This window comes from Tribolium castaneum, chromosome 10 (assembly GCF_031307605.1).
Source record: "Tribolium castaneum strain GA2 chromosome 10, icTriCast1.1, whole genome shotgun sequence".
In the NCBI taxonomy this organism is placed as follows: domain Eukaryota; kingdom Metazoa; phylum Arthropoda; class Insecta; order Coleoptera; family Tenebrionidae; genus Tribolium; species Tribolium castaneum.
Window position 1 is genome coordinate 7,909,651 of NC_087403.1, and position 20,524 is coordinate 7,930,174.

The 20,524-nt window shown below is 34.3% G+C and overlaps 1 protein-coding gene and 1 long non-coding RNA gene across 7 annotated transcripts; one reads left to right on the top strand and one right to left on the bottom strand.

Moving 5' to 3' along the window:
* Positions 1-1,047: 1,047 nt before the first annotated feature.
* On the bottom strand, positions 1,048-2,558 carry LOC135267267 (uncharacterized). Its single transcript, XR_010335667.1, has 2 exons — positions 2,291-2,558; positions 1,048-2,239 (listed from the first exon to the last, which is right to left on the bottom strand). It is a non-coding gene; the product is annotated as an uncharacterized LOC135267267 (long non-coding RNA).
* Positions 1,413-19,201, top strand: Treh (Trehalase). 6 transcript variants are annotated; one of them, XM_008202514.3, is made up of 7 exons: positions 1,413-1,917; positions 1,975-2,063; positions 14,897-15,087; positions 15,236-16,152; positions 16,199-16,749; positions 17,538-17,791; positions 18,485-19,201. In XM_008202514.3, exons 3-7 carry the CDS (start codon positions 15,002-15,004, stop codon positions 18,603-18,605), a joined length of 1,929 nt encoding a protein of 642 aa, XP_008200736.1. In that variant the 5' UTR covers positions 1,413-1,917; positions 1,975-2,063; positions 14,897-15,001; the 3' UTR covers positions 18,606-19,201. The 6 variants fall into 6 exon arrangements, with proteins under 6 accessions (XP_008200736.1, XP_064215537.1, XP_008200738.1 ...); XM_064359467.1 differs by having other exon boundaries at positions 1,413-2,063; XM_008202516.3 differs by lacking the exons at positions 1,413-1,917; positions 1,975-2,063 and adding an exon at positions 2,713-2,851.
* Positions 19,202-20,524: the final 1,323 nt, after the last annotated feature.

Consider the following 20,524-nt stretch of genomic DNA (forward strand, 5'->3'; position numbering starts at 1 on the left):
CTATCAGAGGAGAACATTTTTGTTTAGGTACAGCTTAGGATTCTAAAATTTATAAAAGCTTTGGGAGTGGTCGTAACAGATTTACTTTGTTGAATTGACCATTGCTGTCAAAGCTTTTTTAAATATGAGAATCCTATAAGCAAAAATATTCTTCTCTGAGACTCTGAGAGAAAAACATTATTTTTTACATTTTAGTGGATATTTTAAATAAAAGCTTTCTTTAAAAACATTTTCTTATGTTTTGTTTAATAAATTATTAAAAATAAACATTTTACTTGTTTAAATTAAGAAACAAACAGTACTTAAATCACGTATGACAAAATTGTTGAAGCAAAAAATACCGCCTAAATTACAAATTTTGACGATAATAAAAGTTTTAACATAAACCGAGATTTAAAAAAATCCCAATTGTCACAACTATAATCAGATAAAAGAAACAAAATGCTTTATGCTGAATTATATTTTAATATGTCCTCTTTAGAATTAGCAATTTTTTTTAAAAGAGGAACAGAAACCACTTTTACGTTCTTGCCAAAGCTTGCTCTTACAAAATAACTTTTTTACGCTCAAGACTTTATACCATGTGATTATTTGATTTTATAATTAGAGTAGCATTTATTGGTTTTTGAACTTATAGGAAAACGCTGATTATCATAATTGATCAAGCTGAAGAATCACATAATAAAGTTTCGAACAGTAATATTTAATTAGAGTACATTTTTTTACCTCAGTTTGCATTAGTTTATCAATTACAAAAAAACGCCTACTTGTCTAATTCTGATTTTTTTATGTTATTTTCAATTTTGACTATTTTTTATTAATTTGTTTTTCTATTTTTGTTACCAAGTTACCTTTTAAACGAAGCGTCACTTTGTTTTGTTTTTAATTTTATCTTTATTGTTTCAAATTTGTTAAAATACAAATAAATAGTGTTCCTACAGAGTGATCTAGGAATGTGTAATCGGACTAATTGGTCTATAACTTTTTTGCTATTTGAAATATTGTCATACTGTTTTTACAGTACGATGGATCCATTTAAACTCCACAAACTCAAAATAGTTTTATTATATACAGGCTGTTGTATACAGAGTGGTAAACCAAACTTATACATTTTTAAATGGAACACCTATATATTTTGCATAATTACTAATTAGATTCTACGTGACAAAGTAAGGGAACATTGTATAAACTATTATAGGATTATCTTTTTCCATTTCGGAATTATTAAACTCTTCGTTATTAAAAATAAAAAGACCAAGTTTTAAAAAATCAGTTTCCAAGTCGTATTTTACGACAAAGTTGCAACCGAAAAACTTAGAATACTTTGTAGTCTTAGCAAATACGGACTTTCCGTCCGAATAACTCATTTTTTTTAATGAAACGTGCCTGAGTTGGTCACTTTACCCTCTGCCCTTTCGCCAGGGTTGTAGCACTGATAGGTGACATGTCACATGTCGCAAAGTTTGAGGTTAAGTCGCCCCAAAATGATCAAATCGAGTCAAAAAAGCGATCAGTGCGGAATTTAGCGAAATTTTCGCTGGTTCAGTGTAGTGGATGTGACGTTGTGTCACACGACTCGTTTTTAATTCAACCTCACGCGATTTTGATCAGTTTTCCCCAACTGGGCTCTAGAATTCGCCTAAGGCATTGCAGAGTTCTAGAAACAGTGTTGCCAACCGCCTCAGAACAATTCCCGCAGAAGATGCAAGCAAAAACCGCTGTAATTAATGAAAATCGGCCACTTTTTGCCAAATGAATCGAATTTCTGGAGTAGATTTGGCATTCGGTTCGTCATGTTGGCCGACCTGTGTGTGCAACGCGGCTAAATTTAACATACCCAACTCTCACTGCTGGAAAAAGTGTTCGTGCAAGTGTACCCTCCAAAATTCATTGTTTTATCACTGACACAGCCGACAGGTCTGTAATTTGCTGTATTAAACGTCGCCCCTCATGTGGCTATTTATAAAAAATCAGTGCACGCACTACAGATTCCACCATGTCCGTGGGCACATAACGAGATCAAAAACGAAATTTTTGGAAAAATTGAAGCGAGGCGCGTACTGGTAAGTCATTTTCTATTTACTTACTACACCCTAGCTGGGCTAGTCTACAACATGTGCAATTTTTCCGTCACCTGACTCCGTTTACATAACCCCCATAAATCAAAATTCGGGAAAAAATTAGCGCACACGTGCGCCAACGTCACTCAGTTTGCATCTCTTTGTTCGAAGGCAAAAATCTGAAAGTGGAGATTACTAATTCAATTACTGGACTAGCCTTGATTTATTACACTCGTTAACCATGCACTTGACTTAATACTTATTCATTATCAAAGGGAAATTCGTTCAGCTTCCCCAAATTTATTATTTTAATCGCTGCTTTGCCGCATGTGTCAGCTTCGGAATTATTTGGCAACGGCAAGAGGAGACGAATTTAGGTTTTGTTTCGTAATTCATCTCCTTGTGACATTTTCAATATAAACTGTGATTTGGAGGTAAATTACCTCTCCCAAGGCAGGGCGTTCGGCACCTGTCACTGTAAAAATACCAGCAAAATGTAATTTTTGTAACAAAGACAACGACAATATTGCACAAAATCAGTAAAAATGAAGGCTCCCAGTTGAAAAATATTTTTGAATGGAATATTTCGCCCTCCACCAACTAATCCAAACACGCGTTGTTTATAAAAGTAAAGCAAGACGTGCAGGTTTAAAGGTAAAGGTGTGTGGTCAGCACGTGTAAGAATGGCTGTTGGAAGTAAACAAAATGCCATATAATGGACCACTTTGCGTAAGCCGTTCCACTGAAAAAAATCGTGTTGGTGAGTGTGGACCCGCAAATTTAGCGACAAGGTAGGAAATTGCTGCATTACAAAATCCGGCGCAATATTGCGCTCAGAACCGTACGTGATGACGCACATGCACCCCTGCGAGCCACGGATGCGTCAATTATCTCGTTTAAGCTTCAGGACCGAGGAAAAAACAATTATTTTTCGCAATCATGTCATTACCTCAAGTAAAGTAATGATTATTTTATGATAAATTTGTGCGAATGACCCCAACACGCCCACTCGTCTGGTCAATCAAGTTGCTGTGGGTTTTCGTTCTGTAAGGGTGGTAGTTGTAACTGTCAATTCGGTCATTACCCCAGACCCCCAGATGATGCAATTTATTGTAAATTTGCACCTTGGCGCAAATATATAATGTGTTGCATAACTTTAGTTCCACGCTAGCGTAAAGAGATGGCGCAACAATTAAACTTTTGATAATCATTGACATTGACCATAAAAATGGAATTGAAGCTTTGTCAGGGCCAGGGTCCCGTAATTTAGTTATATTTCATTAATTTGTGATTTGTGAAAGTTGGACGTTTGCCAGAAAGGAGCGGTTATTATTATAAATAAATCATGGGTGCAATTTGTGGTTGTAAACAAAAAAACGTCACGATTTTGGTTTGGTTTGGAGAGTTGCAAATCTCTGATGTCGTAAATTAAATCGAATTATTGACGTCACGTTAATAACAGAAAATTTTCTGGGAATATAATTTAGTTCATGGCGTGGAAACCCTAACAACGTTCACTCGTTAGCTAATGAACGACTTGTTTTTGATTTTAAATTTTATCTCACCTTATTCGACTTCAAAGCGGCTTTGGCTGGGGTTTTCCCACTTTAATTATATAATGGGCGAATAAAACAAATAATTAATTCAAAAACCACTAATCACAAGCGGCTAACTTTTTTTTATTGCTTTTGCCGTGTCACATTTATTTTGGTTCAGTTATTTAATTAGTTTTTAGCTCAAAAACATGTTTCAGCGCTTGAATATAGCCGGTAAACAATTTGGCGATTCAGAAAAAATTTTCTAAACGCTCGAATAATAAAATTCAATTTCCGACTCAGTTTCGAAATTTTTCGGTTTGATTTTGACCAGGGGCGGATTCAGAAATTAATTTTGGGGGGGGGCTTTCTAAAAATTCTTATAATAGTGACACTATTGAATGAAACTTTTAATGTTGGTATGTAAAAATTTTTTTTTAATTTTTGTACAATCCAAATTTATATTTTTTTTTTGTATAAAACACCCTATATTTTGTGCATTTTTTGATATACGTAGTTGTTTATGGTAATAATTAGTTCTCATTGACAAAAACACGTCTTTTTAATAATTAAAAAAACTACTACATAAAATATAACAGGCAATATTAATTTACATACAGTTAAGTAATAAAAATTTGTGGACGTAAAAAGAACTTTCTTATTTTAGTTTTGGAGTATCTTCCTGTAATATTGTATTAGGGGACAATAATTTATTTTCATTATAAGGAAAGGTATTTCGTGTTTTTTGGATTATCACTCAAAAGAATACAATCTTCTGGCAACGTTTTGATTTTAATTTAATCTTCTTCAGGCCGGCAATTGTTTTTTATGATCGGGTTGAAGAATATTCAATTAGAATCGAAACGTTGCCAGAAAATTGTATTTTTTTTTGGTGATAATTCTTATACTTTCCTTATACTTTACTTTCCTCATTAATTTATTTATAAATGTGCATTAAAAAAATTTGATTATTAAAAAAAACATTTGTTAATTAGGCTTTTATATTATTAAAAAATTAAAATTAAAATTAATATTGGATTCGCCCTTGATTTTGACCAATTTTTGCACTGAAATTGTTTTGTTTAGTTGACTTTTAGCTATAGCTTCGTTTATCGAAAACTTTGCGTTATTATCTCAAAGTATTATTGTTATACCTTGACAGCAAATGTTATTTGTTATTTTGTATAGCGATTTATTTGACTTCTTTGAAAGCGAGCTTGTGAGATGTTTTAAAAAATGGTGAACCGACAATTGCTAGTTAAGGCCTTAGTGAATTTTTGTTTTGTTTTCTCAAAATTGTGTTATTTTTGACGAAATTTCATTATACAGTCGCATTTTTGTGATTTTAAAATACTTATACAGGGTGTTTGTTTTTCGAGCTCCACCATGGGGATCACAGTTTTCAATCTGTGCATTTTTATGCTGAACAATTATCTGAAAGAAAATTTGATGTGTCATTTTTAGTTCTTGAATTATTGAGGAAAATCGAAAATTTGTATTTTTGTTATTATTTTTTAAACGAAAACCAAAAGAACTAGACATTTTTAAGTAGGATTTTCTTCAAGCACTTTTTTAAAATCAATCCAAATATGTTATCGCCTTTTCCAGGGCGTTCTTTATGTCAGAGTCACAACACTGAACTTTGGTTTTTCTTATGAACGCCATATTCGATATTTGTACTTTTGAAAAGGCTTTTTGTTTCTGATTACAACGATGTATCACCTAATATGATCGAATCTTATATGCTGATTAAAATAAGAAAAAAGCATTTTTAAGGAGTGCTTTGGAAAAAAACGTAAAAATTTTTGTTTAACAAATTCAACTTTGACAATTCAATGAAATATGCGAGCAATTTTTATAATCTAGACTTGTCTTATTTTGTTTTGCGAAAAATAAACTTCTAGCTTATCATGTCGTTAGTTTTTAATTAAGTAAGCTGAGCGGAAATGTAAACGTTCTAGATCCAAATTCAATTAAACTTCCAAAATCTAGTTAGTCTAAAAGAAAATTGCTGGCGTTTTTTCCAAAGCACTCTTCGCAAAAATGTTTTTATCCCTATTTTGGTCAGTATGTAAGATTCGATCATATCATGTGATATATCGTTAGAATCAGGAACATAAACACTTTTTAAAAATATAAAAAGCGAATATGGTTCTCATAAGAAAAAATAAAGTTGAGTGTATTGTAACTTTGGTACCAAGAATGCCTTGGAAAATACGATGACAGATTTAGATTTTTTGTAAAAAAGTACCCGAAGAACGTCGTAGTTAAAAACGTTTAGTTCTTTGGTTACTGCTTGAAAAAATAAATAAAGGAACTGTTTTCCGTTTTTTTTTTCAATAATTCAGAAACTAAAACTGACACAAAATTTTCTTTCAGATTATTTTTCAGAATAAAAATGCGCAACTTTGCTCTAATTTAACCGACCTCGGAAAACGGATATTCTGTACAGAAGTTTTAAATTAATAAGTAATAATAAAATAAAATTTGTTAGAAGCATTTCCAAGAAATGTCAGGGGAAGATCTGACTTTTGTTTATTACATTTTGAATGTCTTTTCGGGTCCAAATGTAATAACTAGCGACATAAAATGCTCGTTTTTATTGCGGGCTATTTTTGCCTCGTATTGACACCGCAAATAATTTTGTGGTTGGTGCAACATGATTTTCTAATATTTTATTTACTTATACGAAGGAGAGTGAGTTTGTGTGGGGGAAGTGTCACAATTCGCACCGATTCTGGCCCGTCTGAGATTTGAGGTCGCGTCCTTTGTTTTGCATCAGACTGTACTCTTTAATTAGTTTTTTTGGCTTTTTTCATTAAAACATCCAACAAACTGACCACAACAAATCGATGTAATTACGCAATTTTGTTAAATAACTGGAATATCGTTCATTGGTGCAAATCGCAGTCCTTGAGGAAGTAACTAAAGTGCAAATGACCTTGTTTACAGGATAATTTCGACGAAATTTTTACCAACACGGGAAATGCTCTCATTTTTCTATTATCCGGGGCAATTGCGTCATTTTGCACACATCTCATGCGAATTATTTGCAGGATTGGAATTTTTCGAATTGTTCACACCTGGTGTAACAAAACTATGCAAATGACTGTTTGAATTTTATTTAACAAGTCGATGAAATTCTTCGACTTTGCAAATATTTATCACTTATTTAAATCGATGATTGGTTTTGCTACATTTTCTCTTATCTATGTTTTCGTAAGGTGTACAAAACAACGTCATACGATTTTCAAAAGTAGTAAATCCTGTTATCATTGCACTGTTTGACAAGGATTAATCTCCTTTTGTTTAAAAGTCCAAACTTCACGTGTAAATAAACCGTTTTCAAGACGTTGGAACTTTCTTTGTCCACATAAAACTACAACTTATTGCACATTTATGATGTTAAATTTGCCGTATAATAAACAAACAGCATTTTGTTTAGAATACTATTTTGACGAATAACATCGAACATTTGTTAAATTCTTTCACAATTTTTGGCTTCTTTTTCACGATATTGCGAAATAATTATTATACATTCCTGTATTTCAAAAAAGTAGGAATAACTCCTTTTCGACCAAACAATAGTCCCAATTTAAAAGTAATTTGCATGAAGCTGAAAATTGGTACAGATCTTAAGTAGGTACACTATTATTATAGATTTTTTACTATTGCTTTTTACAATGTTCTGTTTAATGATTTCCGAGACCTACCTCTGGACATCTTTAAAAATGAACTATTTTAAAAAAAATTAAAATAAAAAATGTTTCTACAAGTTTGGTGATTTTTTAGCATGTAATTTTAGTGACTTGTGTAAAAACTATCTATTTTATTGCACCACTAAATTTTGTATTATGATTGTTATTATAATTGAAATATTAAAAAAAACACCGATCCTACGTGTAGTACGTATGTTAATAAATTTATTCAATGCCAAGGCAAAAGTATCGGTTTTTTGCATTTTTCTCGAAAACGCTAAGTGTTATCACATCATGAAAATAGGTACACAAATATTGTAGATCATACATTGTACATAAAAATTGTTTTTAACGTGGTTTTTCACACAAATTTCTGGTCAAAAAACGTTTCATTTAAGTTATCAGTTATCCACAAAAGGAGTAATGCCATTTGTAAGTTTGAAGGAATTGTCTCTATATTACTAAAGGGGTTGATATTTTATTTACAGGTGCCCCCCTGTAAATAAATATTGACCTGTATCGGGATTGTATATTTTTTTGTTTATTTCCTGAGGTATCCTGCGTGGATCGTTTTAAAAAAATCACTCTGTATAATGAAACTAAATCACAATAAATAGTATAAGATACCTAAACCCACATTTTTGCTTATCTTTCGATGATGCATACAGGGTGATTCTTTTAGGGCCAACATTAGAAATTTTTAACTTTCAATTTAGCTACGGCTTTGAAATTTTGTACATAACTCAAATCGAGTATTCTGAGTTTAACTAAAGTATTTTCAACTTTAAAATTTTAAATGGTAACCACACATTTTTATTGTGTTTTTGAAATCATCTTCTCTAACTGAGTAAAATTTACTCAAGTTGTTGGTACTTACCTGTCATAGTCTTTGACATTATGTTAATTACTTTTTTAAAATTGTATATTTACAGGGGTTTATTTAAAATATCACAGCCCTTGAACCTTTTACAATAAGTGAATAATTTTTTTTCGATTCGATAGTCGAAGGTTTGAAGAGCTTTTTGGAATTTTCAAAATTGTCATCTGTCAAAATTCAAGGCTGGTATGATCTTTTCAAAATGGTTATCAAAAAACGGCTATAACTCAGTTTTTTCAAATGGAGCGATTCTATTTTCTTAACGGCAATCGAAAGAATATCGATCAACACGTCCTATCTCTTACAGTTTTTGTAATAATCACAAAAAACGGATTTCACTTTGTAATTTTTATCGTTAATCATGTAGGCCTTGCAAAATGGTCAACAATTGTCAAACTTCATGTTTTATTTAGTTTTTAACTGGTTCATTATCGAATGAGCAGTAAAACAATAATATTTAATTATAGTTTATTTAACTTAGTGAATTATGTAAAGTACCTTAGTCAGTCAGCCATTGAATCTTGAACTTTTTAAATGAAAATGGTGGACAAATTAAACATTTCTTTTAATTAATGGCACAACTTATCGTATTTTTCGAAGTTTACTTGGTTAAAAATGAAAATATTGAGTTAAAATTAAGTTTTTTGCGATTATTTCTAAAACTGTAAGATAGATGTAGAAAATGTTGATAAAAGTCTTGATAAAAATTGATGTCATTTTGATGCCATTGAAGAAATCAGGGTTATTCTATTTGAAAAAACTGTGTTAAAAGTATTTTTTAATCATCATTTTCAAAAAATCATAGTAGCTTTCTAGTTTGATAGTTGACAGTTGAAAATTTTAAAAGACCCTTCGAATCTTTGGTTAAGAGAATTATTCACTTATTATAAAATAGCTGCAATAAAATTGACATACGTCAAAAACTATAACGGATAATTACTAACAACTATGGTATATTTTATTCAATTTCAAAAAGCGAATTTAAAAACGCAATAAATTTGGGTGGTTACTGTTTAAAATTTAAAGGTTGACAGTTTCTCATAGTTCCGAAAGTTGAACTATTTTAAAAATACTTTGAAAATAGTTTGACGACAATTTGCAAATCTGTTTTATGTTGGAGTGACATGGTTTTTTGGTAATAACTAAAAGACTAAAGTATAACAGCATCGTTAGAACATTGTAATATTTTGTTTGAATAATAAATAGATAAAAGTTAGTATAAAACGCAAAAGGGATGTGAAACAGGATTTATTTCTTTGATTTTGTTTGGACGTAAGTTTTTTTTGTAATTAGAAGTTCTTTAATTTTTAACCCATTAAAGTTTTGTCTATCCAATGTTAATACTGTCTTTTATCCTCTTTTTTTATCTAAAACTTTACTTCCGCATAACTTATAAGTCCGGGAGCTCGTGATAAAAATTGTAAAGATTCTCTCTAAGTTATAAATTTAAAAATAGATTATTTTTAATGATGTAAATAAATATACATACAATTAAAGCTACTAAAGCCAGCGTTCTAGTGAACGAGAGATTAGGGGTAGCAACCCTTAAAAATCTTTAATTGTTTTATACTTACTTCCTCCATCAGGAAGTGATCATAGATTAATGAAATTTTTACAATAGTCTTTTAAAAGTGACGTAAAGATTGTATATTTTTTTTTACTTGTTGTTTTTAAATAGAAACGGCCTTAAGTCCAAGAGTCGGAACGAAGCACTATTTTAATAATTTTGTTTAATATGAATCATCACAATATAAAATTATTGTATGGAAAATGAAATGCCAGATTTAATTTATCAATTTTTATATTATTTTACGTTTAATATTAATTTGTAGACTTGTAGGGAAAAACCGATTGGTGGACTTATCCTACTATTGCACTGAATAAATGTGCAGTGTTATTTCATAACATTTAAATAAACCAATCTTTTGCATTTGAAAGAAAGGATTTTGTAGCATACGTTTCTATAGTTTTCTCAAGATCACTAAAATTGAACTTAATTAATTAATTAAGTACATTAACTTCACTTACTTAGTACATTACTTTTGTTGTGGCTTCTTACAGTATTGTTCATTCTGAAACTGTAGATAACTCATTTTGACCATTGATCTAATATTTTACTAGATTGTGTGGCATATCATTTTCTTACACTAAGCCCTTCATTTGTATTTTCGATGGTTTTTTTATAGATAATTGTATGATCTACAATTTTTGTTTGGCCATTTTCGTGATAAGACTTGCCGTTTACGAGAAAAATGCAAAAAATGATACTTCTTACCTTTCACATTAAATATTTTTAGCACACGTTGGATCGGTGAGAATTTTTGAAATTTTATTTCTAATAGTGTACCTAGCTAGGACCCGTACCAATTTTCAGCTCTGTGCGAATTATTGCAAAGTTACCACTATATTCTTGTCTATTTTGACTGAAACAGTTAAAGTATCATCAGTGGTATTAAATTTTTGTGATTATGAAGCGTGTTTTCATAAGATTACAAAATTAACTGAAATAGGATAACATTAATATCAGTTTCTAACAATTTGGTAATTGCAAAAATGACAATATTTATTTCGGCCTTTTGTTAATTTTGTTAATGCTTTAGTTTGGTTTGTTTATTTTCTGACTGGAAAATGTGTTAAAACTGCTAAACACTCAAAAAAACAAAGATTATGCAAAAATTAAATGATTTTCGATTTTTTATTTTGATTTATTTTCCATGCAAAAATAAACTAAAGCGATTAAAATGCCAATTTTTGTGTATTTTTCGACGTTTGTTCACCGAATCTTGTACAATAAATGAGTATCTGATTCGAAAGTGAACTAAGCCGGGTGGAACAGGAAATTAAGCGAATTAAATTTACAACTAACAAATTTATGAAATTATTTTTATGGGCTGTTGTTTTCATTTTGGGTGACGTGATGATTTCCGCCACGTTTTTACCTGGTCCATTTTTTAATCACATTAATTAATTCTGTCCCAAATGTCGCAGACCTTGGCTTGTCTGATACCTTTGTATTGTGGAATTACCGAGATTGGGCAAAGTCCACTGATCGACAACCCTTGATTAGTTTATCACAAGTTGTAATTTTATGCTAATTAGTAATTCCAGATAGCAGGTGTTTAAATTTCGTTTAATAACAAACAGAGTTTTTGGCCCAATTTTTGTCGTAATCATAGGATTGCGCAAAATTTCTGCGGTCGTCGGCGAATAATTACTTCAAATGTTTTATTCCCGGCATTGTGAGTCAGCTTTTTTCAATAATGTCCCCAATGATTTGCGGTTGACAATTACAAGTAAACACAGTATAAATAAATAAGGAAGATTTCAATTTTTTCGACCGGAAGCTCAGGTTTCAGCCTATTATTAGTGTAAATAAACAAGCATAAGGTCAAGAACAATCTCACACACTGACAGATGCAAACTTTTCAAAATCAATCACAGTCATAATTACTACGAAGCAATCAAATTAATTACGGCAATAAATTTTTATTTTGCAAAATTAGCTGATTCACCCGGATTTTCGAAAATATATCCGCATTGGAGTGACTGGCTAAAATGCGGCAAAAAAGAGTTACATGACGCACGTGCAGTTTAATTATTTTTGCAAAAACACGACACGTGCCACGTGAATTTGAATTAATTGGGGCCCGAGTCGGTGCCAAATTTGGGACAGGTGGGCATTTGTGTCAATTTTTTACGAAATTAAATTGGTATTTACGTAGATGTCGGAAATAACTCCCGAAATATCGCGCCAATCCAATTTCGTACAATGTTCATTGAAAAGTTGGTGGCACGTGGTCGCTGCTTTTGCATACAGGAAGTTTGACTGATTCGGGACGATGGGGTGACCTCCAAGTTCACCAGACTTGACCCCCTAGCACGCCAAGTGCATACCTAAGTGGCGTCCCGAATTTTCCGGAGTGAAAGACTCTGTGAAGGGCGTTGGAGGTTATTGAAGGAATTAAGTAATTATTGTAATTTTCCATAATTGAGTGTTTTCGCGCACTTGAACTTATATTATTTTGAACGGAGCGGACTTTTGCTTATCTATCGATTACCTTCGGTTTCGCGAAAAATAAAATTTTCACTTTATCGCTAATTTACAATTTGTACGATATGTCTTTTATAGTGAGACCTTGCTATTGTTTCAACTTATTACTTTGTAGTTATTAGTGATTGTGATAAAACGTAAGTTTGGCATTTTTATGGTTTATTTTGCGGATGGTTTTAATTTGTTTCGGAAAAGTGTTGTTGCATCAGGAAGGAATTTCGCTTTTCCAACAGAAATGTCGGTTAAATGTCACTCGAACCAGTTCACAAACCGCATCAAACTGGTTGCAGAGTGCCTTAATTTTTCGAAATTGTTCCAAGTTCGATTAATTACACTAATTTCGCTCACGCAAAAATTTGAGCCGACCTGATTTTTTCGTCAACGTTATAATTTATTTAATTAAACGCTCGAAAAGACATTGTTTCCAATCACGTGCACTCTCCATGAATTTTTACCTAACAATAACTATATTTGTCAAGCTAAATAACTTCAAATATTGTTTTTTTCACACAACTTTTTCTGTTTGTTCTGATTAGTTCATATAAACATTATTGTTGACCTTCTCTTTACAATACATCGAATCCTTGAAAATGTGAAGCGAGTTTAGTGACACGTTACATTTTGCAAACTTACACATTTTTGGGGGAACTCTATTTTGACCCCCTTTCAGTCAAGGCGTTCCACTAGCTGATATTTTATTAATTAGAGGAAGAAATACAAACCTTGGGATATTCCGAAACTTTTTCGATTCTGCACCTCCTCACGCACTTACCTTCAGATTCCTATCAGCGCCTTTGTAGCTGCACTTTATCAAAGCCTCAAGGCGACGACGAATTGTTTTCAAACGATTCTGTGAATTTATTCAAATTCTCAGCGGGACCCCCAAACCCGCACGCACTGTGCATAATTTTTATAGTTTTGTGCTCTTGGAAGGGTGCAAATCATTTTTAAAACATGTTTGTTGTATGTATATAAAAAGGACACTAATAAAATGCTAGGTAAAATAATCTAAATGCTAAGTGGTAGTTTTAAATAAGATTTGCTAACGAAAGATTATTATACTACTTATAAAATACTATACCTATTTAACACCGACTTGCTAAGCTAAATATTTGATATGCTATACATGGACCAAAAACAATTTTTAAAGGGTACAAATTAAATGCAGAGTATTTTATTCAAACGACAAGTATTTTTGATCAGTGAGAATAATAAATGCACAGAAAAAATAATAAATGTAAAGTAAAAATAATAAATGCACAGTAAAAACAATAAATGCACAGTAAAAATAATAAATGCACAGTAAAAATGATAGATGCAAAGTAAAAATAATAAATGCACAGTAAAAATGATAGATGCAAAGTAAAAATAATAAATGCACAGTAAATAATAACATCTCAAAACTAGAGAGTGTAGAATTCTACTGTGCATATACGATTTTTTACTGGGCAAATTTTAATAAAATACCGTGCCTGGTTTAAATTTTTTACTGTGCAAAAATGAATTAAATACTGATCATTTATTATTTTTTTCTGATCAAAATCGAATTTATTACTGATCGCTTATTTATTAATTAATAAGTATTTATTATTAGAGAAAGGGATTTGTATTAATATATTTTTTCCTTAAATATCATTAATCTTTATTAGTACATACTTCCGTTTTACAGCGTCTATAATATTTACCTAGCGTGTAATTTTTACTCAAAATAAAGTACCTAGAAGGGAAAAAGTCATGAAGAATAATTATTAATAAAAAGAAAGAAATTGAATCTTTTGAATTGACAACGTGCTAAAAAGCTGAGAAAGCAGTGTCATATGTGTGCCCAAATTTTCTGTCCTTTTACAATTTTATTTTAAAAGTTAGTTTAAGCGCACGAAAGAAGCAATGTTAGTCCAATTCAACGACTTTTTTCACAACTTCCACCCTGACAAAAATAAGTGTTTTAGTATCAAAAACAAATTTAATTAGTACGTAAAACTACAATTAACCAAAAGTAAAAAACAAACATTTGAGAAAACGTTGTTTATTTATTATTTTTAAAGAATTCGAGTCGTTAAATGTCGGTGTACTCAAAGGTTGAGTGTTGTGTTTACACATTGATTATTTTTGTGAACTAATAACAGGAATTACATTCAAAATCCATACTTTGTGTTTTCGGGTGTGCGCTTTTCCTTGCAATGAGTGTAGTGGATGCAGAAGTGCAAAATCATGGCTCTGAGAAGGCGGTTGAGTAATTTGTATTTTTAGCGGCGCATCTCCGGCATCGAATTTTCTAAGAATGACGTATTTCTTGTATTTGTGACGTAACTTTTGGACGTCACGCGTCCTTGGATTATGTACCTGTATCTCGGTTGCAACCTGACTTGCATTTTCGCCAAAGTTCCAAATTTCAAGTGACTTAAGTCAATTTGATCAGATGAATTATTGCAAATTTGGTGATTGTCCGAGCACGTGATTCCGGTAGGTGTGTGTTTTTGGACGAATCAGCGCCAAGAATGTGGGGGCACGTCGCTGACGTACATGCACGTCATGCTTGTATAAGCATCACCTGCTGAGCAGTCGAACATTTGAGTGAGTTCGTCGGTTGTTCACGCATGTTGCGGTTGTATGTTTAAGTCATCGCGAGATGTCGTAAAATTGGTGGTTGGCAAAGACATATTTTCTATTCGCAGGAATGATCCCGAAGAGCCAACAGCTGCATTGAAGAATAAATTACCGTCAAGATATTCAAGAAAGTAAGAGTGATTTGTGTGAAATTGAAACTTGAAATAACAGACATGAACAAATTAGTGTGTTGTGCGTTTGTGCTCAGCCTGGCCCTTAGTTGCATCTGTGATGATACTCTATCCCCACCTTGCAACAGGTAAGTCTCACCTTGCAACTGCCCTTCCGCACTGATCTCTCCTTGAACGTAGACCTTGTCATTTCCCTTACAATCTTGCATAGTAGAACGAAATTGGGCACAATGCAAGTCAAAACCGGAGTGGTTTTTCAAAATTGCAATTTTGCAGCGATATCTACTGCTACGGCCCTTTACTTCACACAATTCAAATGGAACGCATCTACGAGGACTCCAAAACCTTCGTCGACATGAAGATGCGCTTCGAACCAAACATCACTCTGATCAAATTCAATGAGTTCATGGTGATAAACAACAATAAGCCGTCCAAAAACGCGACGCGAGCTTTCGTCAACGAGAACTTCGAGCCGGCGGGACAAGAGTTCGAAGAGTGGGATCCCGAAGATTGGGTCAAACATCCGAAATACATTGACGGGATTCAAGACGACGAGTTCAAGCAATGGGCGCTTTCGCTGAATCTGGTCTGGAAGGACTTGGGCCGGAAAATGAAGAAGGAAGTCGAACTGAACCAATCACTCTACAGTATTATTTGGGTCCCGCACCCCGTGATAGTACCCGGAGGGCGCTTCCGCGAGTTCTACTACTGGGACTCCTACTGGATCGTGCAAGGACTCCTCTTGTCGGAAATGTACGGGACGGTCAAAGGAATGCTCGAAAATTTCCTCTACATCGTCGACAAATACGGACATATCCCCAACGGGGGACGCATCTACTACATGCAAAGATCTCAGCCTCCGCTAATGGTGCCAATGATCAAGCTGTATGTTGACTTCACGAACGACACTCACTTCGTTAGGGACAACATCGCAACAATGGAGAAAGAGTTCGAGTACTGGATCACCAAACACAACAAAACTGTGACCCTCGACGGCAAGAACTACACCCTCGCGACGTACGGCGACCGCTCGAAAGGGCCTCGCCCCGAGTCCTACTCCGAAGACGTCGAAGGCGCTGCCATTTTCGACGACAACGACAAGAAGGAGAGTTTTTACGCCGAATTGAAAGCAGCGGCCGAATCCGGTTGGGATTTTTCAAGCCGTTGGTTTATTAAAAACGCGACTAATAAAGGTGCGTCCGCTTCGATTTAGCGTTGGTTTTGCAACTTTGTTTCCAGGTAATTTGACCAATACCAAAATCCGGTCTATAGTCCCAGTTGACTTGAACGCAATGATCTACTGGAACGCGGTTCTCTTATCTGAATTTAATACCCTCCTCGGCAATTTGGCCAAAGTCCAGTATTACAACAACATTGCGAAAGAGTGGATGGAGGCCGTGACTGCTGTTTTATGGCACGAAGAAGTCGGTGCCTGGCTAGACTATGACTTGTCAAATTCAGTGAAACGCGATTATTTTTACCCGACTAATATTGCGCCACTGTGGACCGGGTGTTACAACCAAACGGACAAAGGGAAAATCGTGCGTCTGGTCTTGAAGTATTTGCAAAATAAAAACATTCTCTACCCTGGTGGTATCCCCACCACGGTGGAACACACCGGCGAACAATGGGACTACCCCAATGCCTGGCCTCCCTTGCAACACATCATGATTGTGGGCCTGAACAACACGGGAGATGTTGTTGCACAAAGACTAGCCTTTGAAATCGCCGAAAAGTGGGTGCGCTCCAACTACAAAGCGTTCAAAGAGACCGACGCCATGTTTGAAAAGGTTTGTTACCAAAAAATACAGCTATTGAATCTTCATCAGGGAACAACGTCCATATATTTGCCCATCTATCAGTCGTCCTCATAACAAGCACATCCAATCCTTTCTATAACCCGTCTCTCAAGTCCAATTGAGTTCTGATTACTTCATTAGGTATTTTTTGAAGTATCCATACTCTGACACTTCGCCTAAGATAGGTAGTCCATTTCTACTGTATTGTATTTCTTCAGTCAGTCATCACTATTGTTTGCTCTCTATTTTCTTTTTAGTTCGTTTCCTTATATTTTTTACTTTGGAACAACATCCAATTGTAAAAAAACTACTTTGCGCGAAAACAACTTATTGACACAAAAAGTCATAAAACAACTACCTCCCCATTATTTTCTGATATAACTGTCAGAACTGAAAAGCTCAGTTATCTAAGTATTTATATACTCCCTGTAACTCCCACGATCACTTCCAGTGGAGGATTTTTCAAACTCTTCGAGTATTTCAATAACCTAAAAAGTCCAAAGATTCTAGCCATATTGTCTGACTATGTCTTCTATCTCTTCGAGCTGAAAGTCTGAATTGTGATTTTAAAGGTTGATAACTCACTTATGCTGACTTCAAATTGTGAGATTTTTAGCCTCTTTCGCGCAATTGTCACAAATTTTCAGTCGTTTTGCATCGCAGTTAACGTTTCAATCGTTTTGGCAATGACAGTGACATTCGTCAGTGCGACTAACCTTATATTTTTCCAGTAAAAAATAAAATTAAAATTCGTTTGAGCAGTTAATTTGTGGTTGTAGTACGACGCGACGGTGCCTGGGGGCCACGGCGGGGGCGGCGAGTACGAGACGCAGCTAGGGTTCGGTTGGACGAACGGGATCATCATGGATTTGTTGTACCGATACTCGGGGAACCTGACTGTGGAGGACCCGCCACCACCGTCACCAAAACCGGTCTTTGAGGCGTCGCAAGACGTGCAATCTGCGTCGAGTTTTAGCCAAATTTCGGCCGTCTTGATAGCGTTAATGATATCGCTAACGGCAGGATTCATAGGGTGAGGTAGGGTCGTTGAAGCCGTGGGGGGAGCCAGGCCTAATTTCGTCTTCTGTTGCAGGATTATTTGGTTTTCGTGAAATCTCGTGATGTTATTGTGATTGTTGTTTGTACTCGTACCAGTGGTTAAGAGACTCAGGGTACAAAGTCTAGATTTTATTTATTCTAGTTTTGATATTGCAAAGTATTAAGCAGAGTTCCTCGTTATATAATGAAATTTACTTAGTAGGGTAGGACAGACCAAATATAGAGAACGTCATGTAACTTGTGCAATTTTTGTTTGTTATTTTAATTAACTGACTGTCGAGAAGCTGCGCATGAAGTAGACTGATGTAGTTGTAATATTTAATAAAAGCGATTTTATTATTAATACACAATAAAACAATCCCGTCCCTTTCCTTTGTCCAGTAACAACACTTTTTTGCGTGTGTCTGTGTGTTACAAATAAAATTACATAACAGACGTAGTCTTGCATGAAGCTAACTAACAGTTAAATTAATTACGGCCTTGAGATAGACATGCCGATGTCAGCGACATCACGCGCCAAATTTTTCGCTAATTGTTTTCCTCCCACAATCAACCCACCCTGTCTGTCCGTTAACAACTTAATAACGTAATTACTGGTCTCGAATTACAAAAATCACATGCATCACCGAGTTTGTCAAGTCCGAGCCATAATTTACCGATTTTTTAGAGTGTGTATCTACAAACGCCGGAACCAGCAGCAGACCGACTCGAGGAAAGCGCCTAGGCCTTCAAGGGCACGCTACACGGAACTGCGGAGCATCCCTCGGCGTGCGAAGAGCACGAGATAAACGTGAGTGAATGACAGTTGCGTTGTAATTAAGTCACCAAATCGTCGCACATGCTTCCGGAGGAAACTAGTATTAAGTGCCTACGTTGACACTAAGTAGTACAAGTAATTAATTTTAGTTAATTGAATTTTGTTAATCGGTGTCTAGAATAGTGGCGACTTCTCCATTCTTGTATCTTCCTATGTGATATCTAAGTCATATCTTTAAGAGCGACGGCGCGGATTTGGGCACTGGGTGCAAAGACTCGAGTGATTCATTTATTTATTTGTTCAAACTTTTGTGATAATGCAACATGCCCAGATCCACACTTTTAAAGATCAAAGCAGGTTTAGGGTTCGCCTCCAGTGATCAAACCATGTATAGTTTTATTTATTTAGTTGAATAGCGAAACTCATGACGTACATTTCTAGACTTACCTCAGTAGACAAAATCATCCAATGCCAATTTGTGTCTTAAGGAAACTCCAAATTCTGCAACGCATAATGTATTGATATGTGTACATAGGTGTGCTACATGTATTAAAAGCATTTGCTGTGATTAAGTCGAGCTAAAATATATTTGATAAATAACTGTGTGAAATAAAAGATTTGGAAAAATGTGGCGTTTTATTGCCGTGGACATTGACATTTGTGCGACAAGTGAAGGCATATTTTCAATCAATCATAACCGGAAATTATTATGCCGTGACATTTTCGCACGAAAAATCCGATTTAAGGGAAGGTGAGTGACCGAAGATTGCAAATCGCAGGTAAGTGACGATGGAACAAACAGAAATTACCATTCTCAACTGAAGGACGCTTTATTAAGCATGATCCCCTAAAAATAATAAATCATCGTAACATATGAGGAAGTGACAATAGATTGACCTTAAATTTATTTATTTAGCCTAATATCCATGCGATCTATTTTTAAAATGTTAATGCGATTATATTAACCCTAATATAATAAAGAAAATAGAGGCGCAATTGGAGATTTTGCTAAATATAAGACCTCGTGTGCAAGGCTGATAGGCTCCATTAACACGATACAATCTTAAAGAAATTAATTGTTCAATTGAACGCACCGTTTTTGAGAAAGTCGTTATAATTTCCTCAATCAGTGAAAAAATCGAATCGTTCGTCGTGACTAAACCGTCCTTAATTCGGTCTTAAAAAAACTCCGGAATGTTACGACTTATCTTAATAGGTATATAATTACGGGTTTACACCCAAGGCCAATTCATCTTTTGTAAGATTGTGGGAAATTGATTGAAATCCTTCGGGACAAACAAACTATTTTAGTCCCAAATCAATTATGCAGCTTCTTCTGTTATAAATAGAAGTGAAAATACGACCATTATTCAATTGGCTTTATTGCGGGTGTGATAAACAAAAGACGCCGCACTATTTTTTTTTATAAAATCGCATTACAACCGTGCACGTGCACATACGAGGATTTTATTTTTTAATGCTGAAAATTAGCACGTGCATGACGCATGGTTGTAATTTGGATCGAAACGAGCAATCAAAATTCGTAACTCGTTGCTAGTCCTAATGAGGATTTAGTTTTCGTTGCTCATTATACACTCCTTAAAAATATTTCATTAAAACATTTTTGGACTGATAAACTATAATTACACCCATTTCCTCAATTTCAAACAAGCAGATTGTTGAATGGAAATTACCCAGGTTTACCACTCCCATGACATTTGAATTGGCAACACGGACATAAGCAGGAGCTTCTCCGGATCCGGAATTCCGGGCCATTCGCGAAAAGCCAACGTTTTTGGGATTTAAACTCTTTCTCACCCAGAAGCGAGCTAAATCTAGTGCAACAGATTAAAATAACCCAGTTCGGCTTTTCATTGGCCTATACAGGGTGAGTCATTAATATGGTTAAGCTCGATTACACCTACACTGTTAGTGACGTCGCAGTGAGTC

What these genes read in the sequence shown, in the direction of transcription:
- Treh (XM_064359467.1), top strand. Translation starts at nt 15,002, where the DNA reads ATGAACAAATTAGTGTGTTGTGCGTTTGTGCTCAGCCTGGCCCTTAGT. An exon ending in CTATCCCCACCTTGCAACAG is followed by an intron (nt 15,088 to 15,235) that starts GTAAGTCTCACC and finishes GCAATTTTGCAG; the next exon opens with CGATATCTACTGCTACGGCC. An exon ending in CCGACGCCATGTTTGAAAAG is followed by an intron (nt 16,750 to 17,537) that starts GTTTGTTACCAA and finishes TTGTGGTTGTAG; the next exon opens with TACGACGCGACGGTGCCTGG.